The sequence below is a fragment of the Trachurus japonicus genome, chromosome 22 (assembly GCF_045865225.1).
Source record: "Trachurus japonicus isolate A0001 chromosome 22, Traja_1.0".
NCBI lineage: Eukaryota > Metazoa > Chordata > Actinopteri > Carangiformes > Carangidae > Trachurus > Trachurus japonicus.
Genome location: NC_140928.1, coordinates 26,605,575 through 26,624,795, shown reverse-complemented (window position 1 = coordinate 26,624,795; position 19,221 = coordinate 26,605,575). Strand labels below are relative to the sequence as shown.

The following is a 19,221-nucleotide window of genomic DNA, read 5'->3' as shown; positions in this document are numbered from 1 at the left end:
AGAGCATGCATGCATATAACATCAATTTAACCCCTTATATGTGACATGGTAGGCTATATGGCAACATCTTTCTGGATAATATGTTCTATATTACATTTCTGTAGAGGCAGAAGATGCTTAGGCGGGACAGACATGTTTTATCCTATTCATAGCCTATCTGAATGGAAGTAGCCTATTTCCTGTTGCTGCTAAATTTTTCATTTTCTCAGCTAACTCTTAGCTCAAACCATGTTTCTTCACGCCATAACTGTAGTTTAATTTTTAATGTGTTAGTTACATAATTTGCAAAAGCTGCCTTGAGCCTGTTGGAAAGTAAAACATACGCATTGGTTTTATTGTGAAGGGTCCGACCGGAAGTCGTCGCCCTGTAACGCCTCACCTTCGCCAGCTTTCCCTCCAGTGACTGAAAGCTGAGGGGGCCGTGGCAATTTGAAAGCGGTGCCCTCCCGATCCCGTACTGTAGTTTGAGCTGCCACTGTTTCCACAGGTCCACGTCTCCTCTGTCTGCAGAGGGACACGGCGGCAGCTGAGGAACACACACACACAGACACACACACAGACACAGACACACACACCTGAAAACACGCGGCAGAGGACTGCAAACCTGCAGGTGTAGCAGGCTACTATATTTATGGAATAAACCAGGTAAGTCTGCACTAGAGAGGCGATCTGAAACGATGCAACAGTGTGTGTGGAGATGTGATGTGACCTGGTGTTGTGGTGCTTTGTGTGTGTGTGTTTGACCGCTGCGAGCTGCCTGGTCTGGTCCTGCTCTGCTCTGCTCCTTCGGGATGTGGCAGAGAAAATAAATCGCAGCGCAAAGTAACGATGTTGGCAGCGTTAAACGTCGCTGTCTAATCTGCTTTACGAGACAGCAGATGACATGATGCAGCCTGACGCACAACAACACTCTCATGCTGTCACTGTGTTGTGTTGTGTAGTTGTGTTGTGTTGTTTGTGTAATCGGTCCATTGTGGATGTGGTGATCTGTTCTCGCTTTGGACAGGATGAGGGGAAGAAGACGGCTGTGATGAACAAACACACACTTGAGCCGAGGATTGCAGTAGTAGGCTAAGGCTGTGTGGAGCAGATGGGCTGTCACTTGTTTGGACCGAGTCTAATATATAACTACTGAGTAAAACCCTGTAACAGATTGGGAATAACGGAAACTACTGTAGGCTATAAACTAAACTACTAGATCAGACTTCTCCTAATGTGTAGTCAGAGAGTTTGGTATGTCGGTTCCTCCCTCACATAGCAGAGAAGGGAAAGGGAGGACTGAAGGGAAGCAGTGGAATGAGGACCAGATGTTCTTCCTTGGTATTTAATCATTCTGCAAATACTGCGAAAGGTTTTATGGTGTGTGGATGGAATTATTCTCTAAAATTACTCAACCCTCAAAAGGAACACACAATCCTTGTGTTAACACAGATGACTGGTGAATGGTGATCAAAGGTGAACACACTGACTCCTCATATCATCATATCATCTTGTTAAATCTGTCATGTCAGCGGAGGGAAATGAAAAGGAGCTGGGAAAAAATGTGCAAATCTGAAAATCTATGTGTTTATTTACTCTTTATTATTATTGCAGCACATTAGTAAAGTAGAGGAAGCGCTTGTATTGGCTTTGCATATGTGTCAGAGGAAATAAATCGGTAGAGATGTTCCTGTTTGTTCCTAAATGTTGAGGCTGCACACACAGTAGCAGTGGGCTGATGTGTGGGAGGCTGAACCAGAGGACAGACTGAGTAGGTTTGTCCTGTGTGCAGTGAATCAGCCTGCTATTAGTGGTACATGTGGGAGCTCTGGCAGACGGGGGTCGGCAGATGACAGTTTTCTTATACCCGAGGAAGGATATGCAAATGTTTTTCTTCCCCATAGCTGCTGATCTTTGATGTTTTGAAGCCTAAGCCAGCTGTTTGTGTATAGGAACGGTTTTGCAAGATGTTCAGGAATGAAACTGAATTGAAATAAAAGAGGAACATGAGCGTGTCACACCAGCGTGTTTATCTCGTGCCAAGTTTCCTGTCCCAGGAAAGTCCTTTCCTTCCCTCTGAAAGTTCCTGAGCCATGCAGGGGAGGAGGGAGTAGGCTCCAGCTTATGGAGCACATGACACACACACCCGCTTCTCTCAAGTGTTAGTCATACTTTGTAGGAAATGCCATGACATAAAAATCCCTCAAATTACAAGAATCAGACTGTAACTTTTGTTCCCTGTCTGTACATGACAATACAGTACATGAGTCCTGAGTGTGTGGAAATGACTGTGGGGCAGAAGTCTTGCCAGGGCCTGAAAGAAGGGGGGAGGGAACATCCCCATCCATTCTGTGGCTAATGAACACGGCTCTTTGAAGAGCACTGAGAAGGCCTATTGTGAAACCCCATTGTCTGACTGCTTGCTGCCACGGTAACACTCTCATACTGGTAGCAGGACTATAATGCTTTCGGTCAGAGCTGAGGAATGCCTTTGCAAGAATATGAGAGACAGAAAAAGTCTCATGGTACCTCCACTCCACTGAGTGAATTGTTCAATTTGTCAGATTGTTCACAAGTCATTACTTCTGTTCAGAGCCGTTTCTAGGTATTCTGGGCCCCCTGAAAGTTTTTTTCTTACACGCATGTATTATATTTTTTTATTTACTTTGTTTTGATGCTGATAAAGCAATGTGTATTAGTCAGGGTAATATGCAGAATAATTTAGTCATAGAAAGATTGGGCTACTGGGGGTTTTTTGGGGGCCCCCCTGGGCTGTGGACCCCTAGAATTGTCATCACATTTCTCCCCTTTGCAACGGCCCTGCTTCTGTTCTCTGCAAATTGCCCCTTGATAGCAGAGAGATAAAAAGTCATTTGGAAACAGCTTGTGGTGTTTTTGGTTTACCACTACCAGGTTCCTAAAACATGCAGAGGACCGAGCCTTACGTTGTCCATACAGTCAAAAATATAGGCTACCGCCCAGTCCTGTGACTTTTCTGCAGAGCATTGTGTTTGTACGTGCTCATCGCTCAGCGTCTCATCTGTGTACGTTATCTTTGCCAAGTGTTAAACCAACAAGAGGAGACGGAGGAAGCACTCACCCGGTTCACTTCAGACGGACCACCTAATATCACAACTGCGGTATAGAGAGAAAGTATTTTTAGCCTTTTAGAGAAACTTTCCCCTTTTTTGGTCTGAACCTTATTCTGTTGATTTTATTAGTGTGGGAATGTGCCTGTTCTTGTACAAAGTACTGGAATTTGATCTTTTTTTCCTTCTTTTTTTTTTAGATGTTTTGGAGTTAGACAGGTTGGTACAGGAGGGGAACACGCTTTGGGGATCTGCCAGGAAAAGGGCTCTCGTTGGATCAATATGTGCATTCATAACGACGTCAGATGTTTTTTCTCTCTAAAATCATATATATTTGTTCATTTGCCAAGTGAATGCACATGTTGTCCAGTGTTTACATCACTTAGATGCGTTTATTTGCATCTGTAAATGAGGATACTCAGCGCCCAGACAACACAGAGCCTGGCTTTGTGCAGAGTTTTGATGAGCTGACAGTCAAGCCTCTTTTTCTCTTTCAAGCAGGATTAAGATGGAATGCTTGGCAGCGCTGGCGATGACTGGACTGCTGACATATCTTTTACCCGTACACAAACTGCAGAGCTATCGTTTCCTATTCTGTTTTCCTTTCTGATAAGGTGCAGTTATGGCATGTTTCCTGTGCTCTGAATAGCTATTACGCCACTGTACACCGGACAAAAATCATTAGTTATCAGTACAAACAGACGCCATCTGCAGAACAAAACAAGCTGAATTTCTTTTTCTTTTTTTCTTTTGTGGATAATGATGAAAATAGAGAATGTCTATTTTCATCTGCATGAACTCTGTGTCCCTCTGGCCTCTGCAGTTCCACCACCCATCATGTCCGGGAAGTCAGACATGAAGAAGAAGTGGGCGGCGGTCAGGGGTCGCCTGGGCTCCTCGCAGGACTCGGACACCCCGCAGGAGGCCAACCTGGAGAGCGCCGATCCGGAGCTGTGCATCCGCCTGCTGCAGGTCCCCACCGTGGTCAACTACTCTGGGCTGAAGCGTCGGCTGGAAGGCAGCGACCAGACATGGATGGTCCAGTTCTTGGAGCTCAGCGGGCTGGATCTGCTCCTGGAGGCCCTGGACCGGCTGTCGGGGCGCGGGTGCTCCCGCATCGCCGACGCTCTGCTGCAGCTCACCTGTGTGAGCTGCGTCCGGGCCGTCATGAACTCCTCTGCAGGGATCCACTTCATTATAGACAACGAGGGATACATCCGCAAGCTCTCACAAGGTTGACTCCTCTTGCATCAGCCTTTTAATCTCATCTAACGTTGTCACACACACACACCGCACACTTTCTTTTTTTCTTTTTTTAATTTTTAATTTTGTTTGGAAAAGGCATTTTCCATCAGAATCAACAGTACAAAAATACAAAAGTATTTTTCATAGTCCTTTTCAAGTTTATGCAATCATTTGCACAGGTGAGCAACAAGAGTCAACTAAGGACATGTGGTAAAGGACAGTCCTCCTGGTCCTTCATGAGCTTCCATATTCACTTTCCTGGAAACATGTCCTTATATATTCCACTAAATATGAAAGGTTTAGCACATTTACTGTAGGCTACACGTATTAAACTCTCTCTTCAACCCACATGCTTACAACCTGCATAGTTGCAGTTTCTAGCTACATCAATATACTAACAATCTTGAAAAGACTAACTATCTAGACTAACTAACTATATACATTAACATTTTTGGCCAGGTCTCTCTTGCAAAAGAGATCTTGGATCTCAATGGGACAAACGAAAAAAACAAAAAAGGTTATAATATTAATAATAATAATAATAATAATAATTAAGGTGAGGGAACTTGCTTATTGTTATTTCCATCACACACTGCACACTTTCCGTCATGTGTTCATTTAATCCAGGCTCAGATCAGTGCTCCTTCAGAAAATAAACCTTCAAGTGCGGTCGTGATATTCAAATCATCCTATTAATTAAAAACAGATCTGATATCATGCAGGACCTGACGCTCCAATCGCTTCTCAGGTGTCGTGATTTAACATTTACAAGTTAATTTGGTCACGATTCGATGGTTCTCATCCGGCTGACTCATTCTGCTGGGCTGAATTTCCCAGCCATGTACTGTACTCAGTTTTTCATGTGGACATGAATCATTGAGGGCTGCCTAGGGAGATTCCTAAAAATGTTGTGTCACAGTGCGCTGTGAATATTGGATTTCCCAACATTAAAAACACACACACACACACACACATACGACCACTTGTTTATCTCAAGTAGGTACAACACCTCATCTGAGCGGGGCAAAGTTCAAGAGAGAGAGAGAGTTGAGAGTGTGAAACAAAGCATCCTGCTCTGTATCTGGACACCAGAAGGGGATGATCACACAGAGGGAGAGAGACAAACGGAAAGAAAGAGAGCAATGCTTTAAATTTAAGAGAAACAGATGGGGAATATGAGTATTCATACTGATGTGTGTGATCATGATGCTCCGCAGCCTTGGACACGTCCAACACCATGGTGAAGAAGCAGGTGTTTGAGCTACTGGCGGCCCTCAGCATGTTCTCCACGGACGGACACCGCCTGTCTCTGGATGCCCTGGATCATTACAAGGTAAGTAGATGAGCATGTAGAGTCATTTTGTTTTGAAAGCTTGAAAACTTAAGTTCCTGAAATGATCAGTGTGAACAACAGCTCCTCAAGCAGTGCCCTCTAGTGGCAGGATAGGTGTACAAGGCTTATTATCAGTCCTCCAACAATGATTGAGAGTTTGATCGCTGACCTTGTTTTACCCTTCAGGGCGTGAAGACGCAGCAGTATCGCTTCAGCGTGATCATGAACGAGCTGCAGGCGACGGATAACGTCCCGTACATGGTCACACTCCTCAGTGTCATCAACGCCCTCATCTTCGGCTCAGACGACCTCAGACAGAGAGATAAGATGAGAAAGGAGTTTATCGGTGGGTTCTCTGTTTTCACTAATTAATCAGGAGTCTGGAGCCACATCACGGCCAAGGTCACACCGTGGTCAGTTGTCAGTACAACAGTGTCTTCACCCCCCCCACCCCCACCCCGCCCCGGGCTGAAAGTGAATGTAAAAAAGGAAAACAGGCCATCAGCAGGAGCTCTATTACAAATATCTCTGTCACTGGGTCTGTCTAAGAATAGGCCTAATGGCCTCCTTCTCACTGTCACTATGCTGCAAACCAGACAGACAGCATTGTGTACCTTTTGCCTTTTTTTTAAGCAACTAGTGACTACTGGATGTTTCACTTTAAAGAAAATGTCATCACTGCTGCATTGATTAGATCACACCACACTGATATCACATCTGCCATTTGAAACTCTACGGCAGATAATCACATTTGAGAGTCAGTGAAGACCAGCATGCACTGGGAGAAAATCTGGGTGGATTCAAACCAAGCACATATCCCACAAGCTGCCTGACGCTGCTGCCCAATGACACGGCGTCGCCACACGGCCGCCACCTTGCTTCAGTCAACTGGTTTCCTCAGAGCATCAAGCCTCTGTCTACTATAATAACCAGAACTTGCTCAGGTTTTGACCAGTTTTCAAACAGTTCGGTTTGTTATGAACTTCAGAAATGCAGTTATGATACTGCATACTTAAAGGTGCCATATGTAAGAATGTGGCCAAAAACGGTTACTGCACTCGAATTCAAAACACAGTGATCTCGTTTTTCCTCCCATCCGTAGCGGCAGCTCAGTGGAAGCAGACTGAGGCTGAAATGCCACTGACGCTGCCGTGACTGGGAGAGAGCGCTAGGTGGCGCAACATGCCAACACGTAAATTCAAAACATAAACATGATTTGCAGTCTGCAAAAAAAGATTTTGAATGCGAATACTGTACTGGCTGTACAATTGTTGTTGGTGAGTTCATCATGTTATATGAACATTATTCCTGAGTCTCTGTGACATATTAGGAGGATTTTACTGTCAGTTGCTTTAGATTTCTTACATACTGTACCTTTAAAATTACGAATAATTGTAATCATGTACTTTTCTATGAAAGTAACGCAATAGTAACGTTATGCAAATAGTTAAAGTAATAGCTACATACAGAGAAAATTCCACAGCATTATGAGTGTTTTTATTTAGTGCAGATGACTGGATCATCATCTACTGCAGCCAGAGTCAGAGCAAGTCGACTGACCCAATATGGCCGCCTGTGCGTAGTCCGATCAGTCAGCTTCCATGTATACATGGCTTCTCCACGGCCCCGCCCCTTTAGGAGACTAGCAGCAGTCTTGAGTCTATTAACTCCAATGAGAGACGTGAACGTGAGCACAGATTATGGTCGAGTCTTTCACCCCATAGTAAATTAAGTAAATATCGGAACCATTTTTCACAAGACACATCTCTTCTGAACATTTTGACACTAAAATGGCAATTTTTAGACAGACACATTAGGAGAAAAATGAACTTTGTTTAAGACCTGTCTCTGTCTCAACAACACACTCTCGTGAGATCACCTCACTAATTTTTAAAATAATTTCCGTTATGCTAAATATGACTGTTAGCTGTGTAAATATTGAATGTTATCATAAGAGAATATAAATAGCTATCTCACTTCCGTCTACCTACAACTTTTATAAATCCAAACACGTTCACAACATGAGCTGGGGGGACAGGTGACCACGCCCACTAGGAGACATGAAGCGTAACTATTTCATGTCATTTAAAGCAGAACAATGCAAGTCGGCCGGAAATAGCTCGCTCCTTCGTTGGTTTCTCTTTTTTTCCCTCTCCGGAGCTCCCCCACAGTTCTGGGAGGCACATGTCACTGTCGTAAAAAAAAAAAAACTCTCCGCCGCCACCTCCTCCACCCCCTCCACGTGCTTGTGTTTACTGCTGTTTGCTAAGCCCTGCTAACACCGAGCTAACGCTAACGCTATGCTAACGCGGAGCTAACGCTAACACGGAGCTAACGCTATGCTAACACGGAGCTAACGCTAACACGGAGCTAACGCTAATACAGCCACACACAGGCACAAAGACACAAAGACACAGACATACACACACAGGAATAAAGGTTCCAAAACGCGAAGGTGTGTGTGTGTGTGTCATGATGTATTGCATTATCTTATAAAGACCCATGGTGTGTGTATCTGTGTTAGCATTAGCTCCCCGTTAGCCACAAGCTGAACTTCATCAGTAAACATTTCATGTTTCCATGGTTTCCTCCGACTTTCCGAACTCAAACCAATCACGATTCGTGACATGCATGACGTCATGTGCGTTCTTATCTCGTACTGCCGTAAGGCAGTTTCTCGCGATACTTCTATCCATTGACGAGATTTGTAACACCGAGACGGACGATTGATCTTGCAAGTGCGGTTTTCAGCCAGTGGGGGGGGTGAGCGCATTGGCCTAGACCCCATTCACTTCATAACAGGTCACTCAACCATCACAGTGACTCTGAGCCACAATAATTACAGCCCAAATCCTGCATAGTTCCGCTTTAAGCAGCTTCTCATAGGGTGTCTTGGTATATAGAGTATCTTTGGTCCGATCCACCCCCTTAGGTGCGGCTTCATTCACATAAAACACCACCCACCACCTTGGGCCAATTAGCCTTCTGATTGGCCACTCCTCATTTGTTGATTGCTCACCTGTGACCCCTTGCCAACCGTTTGCCTCTGTGACTCTGTGAGACGTGTGGTCCCTTTCCTTTTAGGATTAGCTGTCTTCAAAAATTGATGAATTGAGTGTTGTCATACTCAAGAGTTGTGTTTTCTTGTTACTGTCTTGCAGGGCTTCAGTTACTTGATATTCTGCCAAAGTTAAGGTGAGCCTTCCTTCTGCTGCCCACATTTGATTTTGTTTTAATATTCAAACTAGATGTTATATAATAAATAAAGACAGAGTTTTAGATGATAAAGTGCATCAACACTACAACTGGAACAGTGCTTTTAGGAAAGGATGGATGTAAATTGTGTCCGTTAATGACAGCAATTTGTGCAAAGGTCTTTTATCTTTGCTTTTTTTCACTGAAAATGGCATTTTAATGTGTTGACGTGTCCCATCAGTGATCTGTGTGTGTGTGTGTGTTGTGTTGTGTTGTGCAGGGAGCAGGAGGATGAAGACTTGATTATTCAATGTGAAGCTTTTGAAGAGGCGATGGCTGAAGATGAGGAGGAGCTGCTGCGGGTGTATGGAGGCATTGACATGAGTAATCACTTAGAGGTCTTCACCACCCTCTTCAACAAGGTAAGAAGTGACTGTCTGACTCACTTTCTACTAAATTACTTAATTGTGAGCCTGAATGCCTGAACATTTTGTTACAGATGTGAGGAAATGAGGAAAAATATCATTTATTATCTGGATATGTGGATTAGCTTTAGTTGCAGTGGCACATACTAGACTTTGGTAGCTAATATGGAAACATGTGGAACGTCCTCCCTGATTTTGTCCGTCACACATGTGTGGATGCAGGTGAGCAGCTCTCCGGCCTCCCTCCAGCTGCTGTCCATCCTGCAGACGCTGCTGGTGCTGGGGCCGAGCCGCTCCGACATCTGGCTGGCTCTGGAGGCCATCACTAACAGAGCCATACTGCTGGCCCAGGACTGTGAGTCAGCACCGAAGCAACAACACAATACACTCTCTGAAGAGGCTAATGGTCAGCTAATGGTCGCCTCGGTGATTAATGTGTGAAGCGGAGGCGGCCGTGTGCAGCGGACAGGACGGCTGAAAGCTTTTGTTTGAGAGTAACTTCAGATTAGGGATGTCACGATTTTAGATTTTCTTGGTATGATTTAATCACGGTATCACAATTATTACATATTATCATATTCAATTCATTTTACAACACTATGAATGTGTAAAATCTAATATAGTCAAAATATTATTTCATTACTAATCTCTTAATATAGGACTAGTTATTAATCCCCCAGGGGAAGAGTTTGAAATATTTAAGTCATTATTTGTCCTCTATACCAAATGTTTAAGTTTTTTCAAATGACATGCGATGCAAACATTTAAATTCCCACCAATTCGGTGTTACGTTAGAGAAATGGACCAGTATCTGTGCAGCTTCCTTTACTTTAGTGCACATCTGCCGATATGGTTAAAAGGTAAATGGTAAATGGACTTGCACTTTTATATAGCGCTTTTCTAGTCTCTCGGACCACTCAAAGCGCTTTACACTGTAGGTCACATTCACCCTTTCACACACACATTCATACAGCGCTGTGCATAGTGCAGGAAACTAAGCATTCACACACATTCATTCCAACATAATCTTTTTCGGAAAGTGACGGTATTTAGGAATCTTTACGCTCAATTAATCGTGGCGTTTAATACCGCGATTAATTGTGAAAACAAGTAATTGTGACATCCCCACTTCAGATGGGTTTCATCCGTGTGTGTGTGTGTGTGTTTGTGCTGCAGCTCAGATGGAGTCCTGTGAGAAGATCATGCAGCGGCTGATGTTCTCCAAAAGGAAGAGCTGTGAGGGTCGTCATGAAGTGGACGGGCTGGTCGGGGTGGACAAAGCCGTGCAGACGGATCAGGACACGGAGAAGCAGCACAAAAGCACAGCGTCCCCTCAGAAGCAGCTCTGCACCTCCTCCCCCCCTCCTCCTCCTCCTCCTCCCCCTCCACCTCCTCTGCCCCCTGGATCCCTGCTCCAACCCTCTAACCAGTGTCCTCCACCTCCACCTCCACCTCCACCGCTACCTGGAGGGCTGGGCGGACCCCCACCGCCACCTCCTCCCCCTCCCTTACCCGGGATGCTGCCTCCTCCTCCGCCACCACTGCCCTGCGCTCCGGGCATGGCGCCTCCTCCGCCTCCGCCGCTCCCGCCAGGGATGGGCGGCGGACCGCCACCGCCACCTCCCCTACCCGGCATGGCCCCTCCACCACCTCCCATGCCAGGACTGATAGTGGCTCAGAGCGTCCAGTCCCTGGGGTGCGCGACACCCATGAAGGCCAACCGGTGTCCCACCCTGAGGATGAAGAAGCTCAACTGGCAGAAACTCCGCGCCGTTACTGGTGAGTATGAAAAACATCCTTTCAGGTTCAGATTCAGAATACTTTTTTTAATACCAAGAGGGCAATTCAGTTTCCACAGACCAACTAACACAATATCACACTCACTCACACAGAGTTACTCAGGGCATATTTTGCAAGCGTTTTTTTTAAAGTATATTTTTGGGGCATTTTTTTGCCTTTATTTGATAGCCGAGAGAGACAGGAAATTGGTCGAACTATAAGTTAAAGGGATAGTTAAACATTTTGGAAAATTGGCCCATTGCCATAACCCCTATAGTCATAGCAGTAGGTTCGTTACCTTTAATTGTCGGTGCAAGCCGAACGGTGGAGCAGAGCCGTGAGCTGCTCAGAGCTACGCTACGGAGGCTCATGGGATTTCTTGGTTTCCGTCATCAAATTCATCAAATACACAATCCAACGGGGCGGCGTTTAGCTCACTTGGTAGAGCTGCCCCATGTTGAGGCTACAGTCCTCACTGCAGGTGGCCCTGGTTCGAATCCCGTAGCGGGCGACCCTTTCCTGCATGTCATTCCTCCTCACTGCCTCCCTATTTCCTGTCTCTCTCTCTCTCTCTCAACTGTGCTATCAATTAAAGCCATAAAAGCCCAAAAAATATACTTTAAAAAAATAAATAACAAGTTGTGACCTGCACATTCACCATGCTATTGTTCTCGAGGTAAAAATAGCTTGCATCAACAATTAAAGGTAACAAACCTACTCCTAAAACTATAGGGACTATGGCAATGGGCCAATTTTCCAAAATGTTGAACTATCCCTTTAAAAGAAGTGGAATACAAGTTAAAAATAGGTATTACGCAAGTACCCTTAAAATCCAACACCACAATATCATCAGTGAGTATAAAATAAAGATAAATAATTTTTTTTTTAAAAGAATAAAATACAAGCGGTTCTCCATCCTTCTCATTAAGTCTTCCTATCTGCTCCTGGTTCCCTCCATCTGCAGCATTAATCCATCCCAACTGTACTCATCCCCTCAGGATGTTTTTATTTGTTTAAACAGAACAATATTATAGAGAGACACTGACAGAAGGGACATGTCCACACAAATGGCTCTCCATCTGAAAGGTCAACAGAGCAATAGTTCATAATTGGGTTTTTATTCGATGTGGATGTTGCACAGGATTCCCCTGAGCTTTCAAATGAGTTTCAGACAATGTGTGTTTTGTTGATACAAAACGGAGCCACATGAGCTCATGACAGGTTACTCTCTCTCTCTCTCTCTCTCTCTCTCTCTCCTCCCCACACACACACACACACACACACAGATGGTCACTCCATGTGGGCCTCGGTTCAGAAGGAGCCTCCTCGGGAGCCGGACTACAGCAGTATCGAGCAGCTGTTCTGTCTCCCGGTGACCGAGCACAAAGACAAGGGGGCAGCTGCTCCTGTCAAGAAGGAGCCTAAAGAGGTGTGCTTGGTCAACACTCGACATCGCTCCTCAGAGCTGCAGCACAAACGCACCTGATTATCAGAGCTGAATAATCAATGTGCCTCTCCACCTCCTGCCTTTTTTTCCCCAACAGATTACATTCATTGATCCAAAGAAAAACTTGAATTTGAACATATTTCTAAAGCAATTCAAATGGTGAGACATCGCACATTATTTTCATGTTTGTTTGTGTATTTCTTTATACATATATTTTTTACAGCTCAATATTTTACGTTTTCTCTGCCCAGCAAAAATGAAGAGTTTGTAGCCATGATTCAAAACGGAGACCGATCTAAGTTTGACGTGGAGGTGCTAAAACAGCTTCTAAAGCTGCTGCCCGAGAAGCACGAGGTGTGTTCTGGTAACACTTCTGTATTCTACGACTTTTACGCGTGATGCACACTTTAAAAATAACATAGCACGTCTGAGTCACTGTGTTGTTTCTTTAGATCGAAAACTTAAAATCCTTCCAAGGAGAAAAAGACAAGTTGGCGAATGTTGATCGCTTCTACACCTCCCTCCTCACTGTGTCAAGGTGATGATTATTTCCAGTTCTTGTTTTTCTGATTCGTGCCTATGCTGCATATGATATTCTTTATATCCCAATGCCACCATGATTGGCTCCATGCTTACTTTGTCTCATTTGGTTTGTCTCTGTAGTTACCAGTTGAGGATTGAGTGCATGTTGTTGTGCGAGGAGACTTCATCAGTGCTGGACATGCTCAGACCTAAAGTCAAACTGGTGGAGGAGGCCAGCCAGTGTGAGTAAACCCTAAAGCCTGTTGCTGAAATGACACACATCATGTATGATTTACTAACTTCCAGAGGTAACTGTTCTCTCAGCTCTCAGAGACAGCACACTCATGCCAGAGTTCTGCAAGCTCATCCTCGACGTGGGGAATTTTCTCAACTATGTAAGAACCACATCGGCTCATTTATATTTAACTCCGCCTGACATTTATTAGAAAAAAGAGCTTGCATTGTTTAATCGTCGCTCTGCTTCCAGGGGAGTCACACGGGGAACGCAGAGGGGTTCAAGATCAGCTCGCTGCTCAAGCTCACCGAGACCAAGGCCAACAAGAGCCGCATAACGCTGCTCCATCACATCCTGGAGGTACGCTAACTGGTTCATGTCTGCCATAACTGTTGTCCCCCTCCACCCCCCAACACCATACCACCACCTCAGTCATGATCCGGTGTAATCTTTCCCAACTGTGTGGCTTCTCTTCCAAAGGAAGCAGAGGCTAAGCACCCGGAGCTGTTGGAGCTGCCAGATGATATAGAGATCTGCGAAAAAGCAGCAGGGTACGAAAACGTTTGATATGTTCTTCTCAGCTCATGTTCTTTGTGATCTTTAAAGGGATAGTTCAACATTTTGGCAAATTAGCCTATTGCGAGCTGCTCAGAGCTACGCTACAGAGGCTAATGGGATTTCTTGGTTTCCCTCATCAAATACACAATCCAACAACTCAAACGCTCTCGTGGACAAGTTGTGACCTGCACATTCACCACGCTATGAGATGATAATAATGGAACGTTAAAAAACTGCCCCCGACAGGAACGCGCATCAGCGGTTTTGCATGAATTTACCTCTTAAACAACTGGGTGCAGGTCAAAACTTGTCCACCAGAGCGTTTTGAAATTGTTGGATTGTGTATTTGATGAGTCAAATACACAATTAGCCTCCATTAGCCTCCATAGCGTAGCTCTGAGCAGCTCGCGGCTCTGCTCCAAAAATAGCTTGCACCGAGAATTAAAGGTAACGAACCTACTCCTAAAACTATAGGGATTGTGGCAGTGGGCCAAAATGTTGAATTATCTCTTTAACAGACACATAAAACTTTGACTTTGTCCCCAGAGTTAATCTGGACTCTGTCCAGTCAGAAGCCAGTGCCTTACTGAAACGACTGAATGAGACTGCCAAGAAGGTCTCCAACTCGGTGGAGGAGGTGAAGGAGCAATACGCTGAAGTTCTCGAAGTAAGATGATGTTCTCTGCTTTCTCTACAAATAAGATTTTTTTTAAAAAGAGTTGCAAATGTTGTTGTGATCTGGGTTCACATCCTAAATGCACCATTTCCCCCTTTTTCTTGGTTCCAGGGGAGTCGAGAGGCCTGTCAGGCTTTAAGCGTCAGGTTCACTGAGATCGATAAGCAGAAGTGCGAGCTGGCCGTCTACTTATGTGAGGACCCCAACCAGCTGTCGCTCGAGGAACTCTTCGGAACCATGAGGACTTTTCGAGGACTTTTCATCAAGGCTCTGAAGGTCAGGGAGGACACTTTTTGTTTTGCCGTACGGCGTCGTGAAGTCTTCCTCTTGTGTACGGGGATGTTGTCTTTGGATCATGTGTGTCATTTTAACCGTGAGAAACTGGAAAATGTTAATATGTCCCTGCCCAAATGCTACAAAGACAGACTGCTGTGTACGTTCTGTACTTGGCAGCAAGTGACATCCCTTCTTTGATGATAACAGGAAAACAAAACCAGAAAAGAGCAGGCAGCCAAAGCTGAAAAGAGAAAGCAGCAGCTGGCAGAGGAAGAGTCCAAGAGACAGAAGGGAGAGAATGGAAAAATAAGTAAGTTAAAGAGCCTTCTGATGTAAAAGAAAGCCCTCATCAGGAAGGCATTTGAATAAAGTTAAAGCTCTCTTTCTCTTTTTTACCTCTTTATCCAGTTAAGAAAGGCATCCCGCCGCCGGACGACGGCTGCATCATCGACCACCTCCTGGCAGATATCAGGAAAGGTTTCAGCCTCAGAAAGACCAGGCCAAGGTGCGATTCGGAAAGCCGAACTTCTAGTGAAATGCGTAGCGATTCCCGCCCACCCGGTAAGGACAAGAGACTGCGGCCCCCATCCGCAGTTCCCAGCTCCGCCCCCACCCCCGCCCCCACCCCCGAGCCACTTACCTGCGAGCCGCCACACAGCTTCGCTGCTTTATCTAGAGCTCTTTTTCATTTGCTTTTACACCACTCACCTCTTGATGAGCTAGCTCCATCGCTTTGCTGCTTTTGTAGAGCTGCAGTAGCTCACATTCTCATGCAGAGTCTGCAAGGCTTTCTTCTTTAAAGGGATAGTTCAACATTTTGGCAAATTGGCCCATTGCCATAATCCCTATAGTTTTAGGAGTAGGTTTGTTACCTTTAATTGTTGGTGCAAGCTATTTTTAGAATGGCGCAGCAGAGCCACGAGCTGCTCAGAGCTACGCTACGGAGGCTAATGGGATTTCTTGGTTACGAGCAGAACACGCGTCAGTGGTTTTGCATGACTTTACCTCAAAAACAACTCTGTCTCTTAATGTTCTGTTATCTCATAGCGTGGTGACTGTGCAGGTCACAACTTGTCCACCAGAGTGTTTTTGAGTTGTTGGATTGTGTATTTGATGAGTTTGATGAGGGAAACTAAGAAACTCCATTAGCCTCCGTAGCGTAGCTCTGTGCAGCTCACGGCTCTGCTCCTCCATTCTAAAAATAGCTTGCACCGACAATTAAAGGTACACCTGCTCCTAAAACTGTAGGGATTATGACAATATGACAATTTGCCAAAATGTTGAACTATCTCTTTAAACTACAGGCCTCGATGCCCAATTCCGATTAGTCTATATCCGATTTATTTTTTGTCCCTCTGTTTACATGTTCTGTTGAAGTGATCCATTTCTGATGTCTGTGTTTACACCTGCTTTTCCTGCACAAAACGTCTTGCATGCATAGACGTGGTTGGCTAGCAAAGAGGAAGTCAGCTGGCCCAGCTGCAAGTAAACAACACACACTGTCATTAATATGTGCTATCGACGCATTTGTGATGATGTACAACTTGCATTGCTAGGGAATGTCCAATCTGTCTGTTTAGTCTGCAGACCCATTGGCAGATATCTGATCTGATTTATTTCCACATAACGGGGGGCCTGAATATTTGATATTGTTTTTTTCATGTTTACATGTTCATGTTGCAGATCTAATCTGCGCCACTTGAGAGGAAAAAATCGGAATTGGGCCAGTTGATCCTTGTAGAGTAAAGACAGCCTAACTGTTCAACTCTTCAAAAACACCTTCTGGTTTTCTAAATCTTTTCCTTCCACATTGGTCCTGTTTACTTCTCCGCCGCAGGATCAAGTGTGAAGCCTGCAGAAGACGGAATCGCAGAAGCGGCCACCACTTCCGCTCCTACCAAAACCACGACAGAGGATCACCGAGCCACCACAGGCGAGGTGAACGGTCTAAGCAGCCCGTCAGAAGAGACTGCGCCAGCGCCGCAGGCTGCCGCGCCAGACAATGCAGCTGCACCTCCCAGCACACGCCCAGCAGAGCCAGCCGCGACCACGCAGGCACAGGCACCCCCGGAAAGGCCTGCGTCGCTGCAGGAGGCTCCACGCCCGGCCAAGCCTCCTGCAGCGCCAGCCCCAGCCCTGCCTCAGGCTGAAGGGGAACAGCAACCATCTCTCACCACAAATGGCTTCTCAACGGATTCAGCTGACACCAGCGTCCTCAGCCCGTCCTCCCTCTCAGATTCTGACCTTTTAGAGGCCGTGTCAGACGCCACCTCCGGCCTGGTACCAAAGCCCGAGCAACCAGCAGACATTAGTGTGGATGTGCAGATCAAGGAATGTCCAGTGCCCGAGACAGACATGAATGTGACGCAGGGTAGTGAAAGCAATACAACGGGAGACGGGAAAGGTGAAACTGGTAATAAAATAATCCATTTAGCTGAGACTGTGGGAGAAAAGAAGGGTGGAGAGAAGCCAGAATCCATTACGACAAGAACACACAGCCAGGATGAGGTTGTGAGTCATGAGCACTCGGACCCTAAAAGCAATCAGACCACACTTAGTGAGGGCATTGAGGGGTATGACGTCCCAGATGGACTGGAACCAGAGGATCTGCCGTCAGTATCTGAAGCAGAGCCTCCGTCCCTAAAGTCAGACCCAAAGAAACACCACAGCTTCTTTAAACGAAGCAAAAAGAAGAATAACCAAGGTAATCTATTTATTCACTTCAATAAACACTACCTTTGGAATGCTAGCTTCTTGACTTGTCTTAAAGGGAGACCCTTATTTGTGTTGTTTTTATTGCATTTTGTGTTTTATATCTTATGTGTGGGTTTTTTAAGTATATGTTCCTAAAGTGGTTTGCATGATCACATGCATTTTTATTAAAGAGTACGGTTGCAGTGTTGTAGCACTTGATATGCAGACTTTTAATACTGAATGGACTTGAAATCTCTGGTCAGTTTGTTTGAATGCTCTGTTCTTCCGTCTCTGACACACAAGGTGGAAAAGGACACACTAAACATAAAAAAGGCTGTGTGTTGCAGTGAGGTAGGTCAAATCGATGGGATGGCAAACTGTAAGCAGGACCATCATCCTAACGAACTCAATCACCGTCGAAGCTTTGTCTCAAATAACACGTCATTTTGTCGATCTAACTGGGATCTGGATCTCATTTGTCTGTGTCGTCCAGCTTTTAACACTCGCTCTCTCTTTAGCTTTTTTAATTCAGTGGTTCTCAGGCTAAACATTTTAACATTATCTGACCTAATGCACGTGCCTTGGTGGTTCTATTTTATATTAAACCTGGGGGAAAATACTCCTAACAATACTTCTGTTATTATAAGTGGTGCAGTTAACATCAGTGTTCTGATCTCAAACAGCCTTGCAGTGTTTGACGTCATCGTGAAGTCATCGTGGACTGAGTAATCTCATGAAAACTGTCACTTTTGTGTCTCCTCCTTCCATATTTTCTTGTCCATTTTCCCAAAATCTGCAAGTGGGACTGTTTATAATTGTCTAACAACAAACTCTTGTGTTTCCTGTGAAGTGTACTTTGTTAATCTGACTCTTAAGAAAGCTACATGTGCTGTAAATATATTAAACAGAGATGTTTGCACAGCAAACAACCATAAATGAATTTCTCTACCTTTGTGCAAACTGTTTTAATGTAAAATTTTAAATATAATAATTTGAAAGATATTAAATTATTTATCTTCATATATTTTTGATTTTATCCATTCATTTTAATCTTTTGTTTCCGTAGGTGACAGAAAAAGGAGATCCAGAGGAAAAAGAAAATCTTAATATCTCAGTGGAGTTCACAACTGGAAGGACTAAAGTATATTTTTATTTAGAGACTACATGAATATTGACTCCTATGGGTGGATGCAGAAGTCTTCCTTTTGCAATGATTAGTTTTTCCAGAACTCAGAAGAGGAAATGCATATAAAAGGCTGGGACCTTCACAGCATGGATGTAAAACGTATCACTTTATGTAAATGAATTATAGTCTTTGTGTATACAAGTGCTTTTGATTCAAAAAGAAAAGAGTTAATTATGCTTTGTATGTTTTTTGTATAACTGTTGTAATATGCATTGTATGTGTTTTGTTATGAGCTTTATTGACCTTTCGACACCTTTGGGAAGGAGGATGCAGTGTGGTGCAAGATATTTAATGTAACATTGAATATGAAGTTGCTTTGAATAATGTCTTAAATTTATTTCTATATTATTCAGATGGCATCTAACAGAAGAGAGCATACAGTGGATTGCAACTTTTAATGTTAAAGTCAATTTTAATAAAAGTGAATTTACTGTTCAGTTGTTCTTATCAGCTTTATTATGCAGGTTACACACTGTAAAACCTCCAGCACGCTTTTATTAGCAGGATCTCCACTCTAAATCCCGGTTACTGCGGTGTGAAGTGTATTTTGTCGGCGCTTTAGCAGGCCGAACACACAGAGAG

The 19,221-nt window shown here is 44.5% G+C and overlaps 1 protein-coding gene across 4 annotated transcripts; it reads left to right on the top strand.

Moving 5' to 3' along the window:
- The first annotated feature begins 394 nt into the window (after window positions 1–394).
- On the top strand, window positions 395–19,076 carry LOC146964179 (inverted formin-2). 4 transcript variants are annotated; one of them, XM_085766504.1, is made up of 23 exons: window positions 395–645; window positions 3,892–4,302; window positions 5,531–5,646; window positions 5,833–5,992; window positions 8,808–8,841; window positions 9,122–9,263; window positions 9,489–9,621; window positions 10,443–11,045; window positions 12,332–12,474; window positions 12,590–12,651; window positions 12,744–12,846; window positions 12,945–13,030; window positions 13,156–13,256; window positions 13,339–13,409; window positions 13,502–13,609; window positions 13,730–13,800; window positions 14,354–14,474; window positions 14,595–14,759; window positions 14,967–15,069; window positions 15,168–15,320; window positions 16,597–17,463; window positions 17,757–17,804; window positions 18,520–19,076. In XM_085766504.1, exons 2-22 carry the CDS (start codon window positions 3,906–3,908, stop codon window positions 17,801–17,803), a joined length of 3,786 nt encoding a protein of 1,261 aa, XP_085622630.1. In that variant the 5' UTR covers window positions 395–645; window positions 3,892–3,905; the 3' UTR covers window position 17,804; window positions 18,520–19,076. The 4 variants fall into 4 exon arrangements, with proteins under 4 accessions (XP_085622630.1, XP_085622631.1, XP_085622629.1 ...); XM_085766505.1 differs by lacking the exon at window positions 17,757–17,804; XM_085766503.1 differs by lacking the exons at window positions 17,757–17,804; window positions 18,520–19,076 and having other exon boundaries at window positions 16,597–17,657.
- The last annotated feature ends 145 nt before the right edge of the window (window positions 19,077–19,221 follow it).

Excerpts from the sequence above, each read along its gene's own strand:
- LOC146964179 (XM_085766503.1), top strand. The coding sequence starts at position 3,906 with ATGTCCGGGAAGTCAGACATGAAGAAGAAGTGGGCGGCGGTCAGGGGT. Across the intron at positions 14,760-14,966 it reads TTTTCATCAAGGCTCTGAAG|GAAAACAAAACCAGAAAAGA; the intron begins GTCAGGGAGGAC and ends TGATGATAACAG. Across the intron at positions 15,321-16,596 it reads TAGCGATTCCCGCCCACCCG|GATCAAGTGTGAAGCCTGCA; the intron begins GTAAGGACAAGA and ends TCTCCGCCGCAG.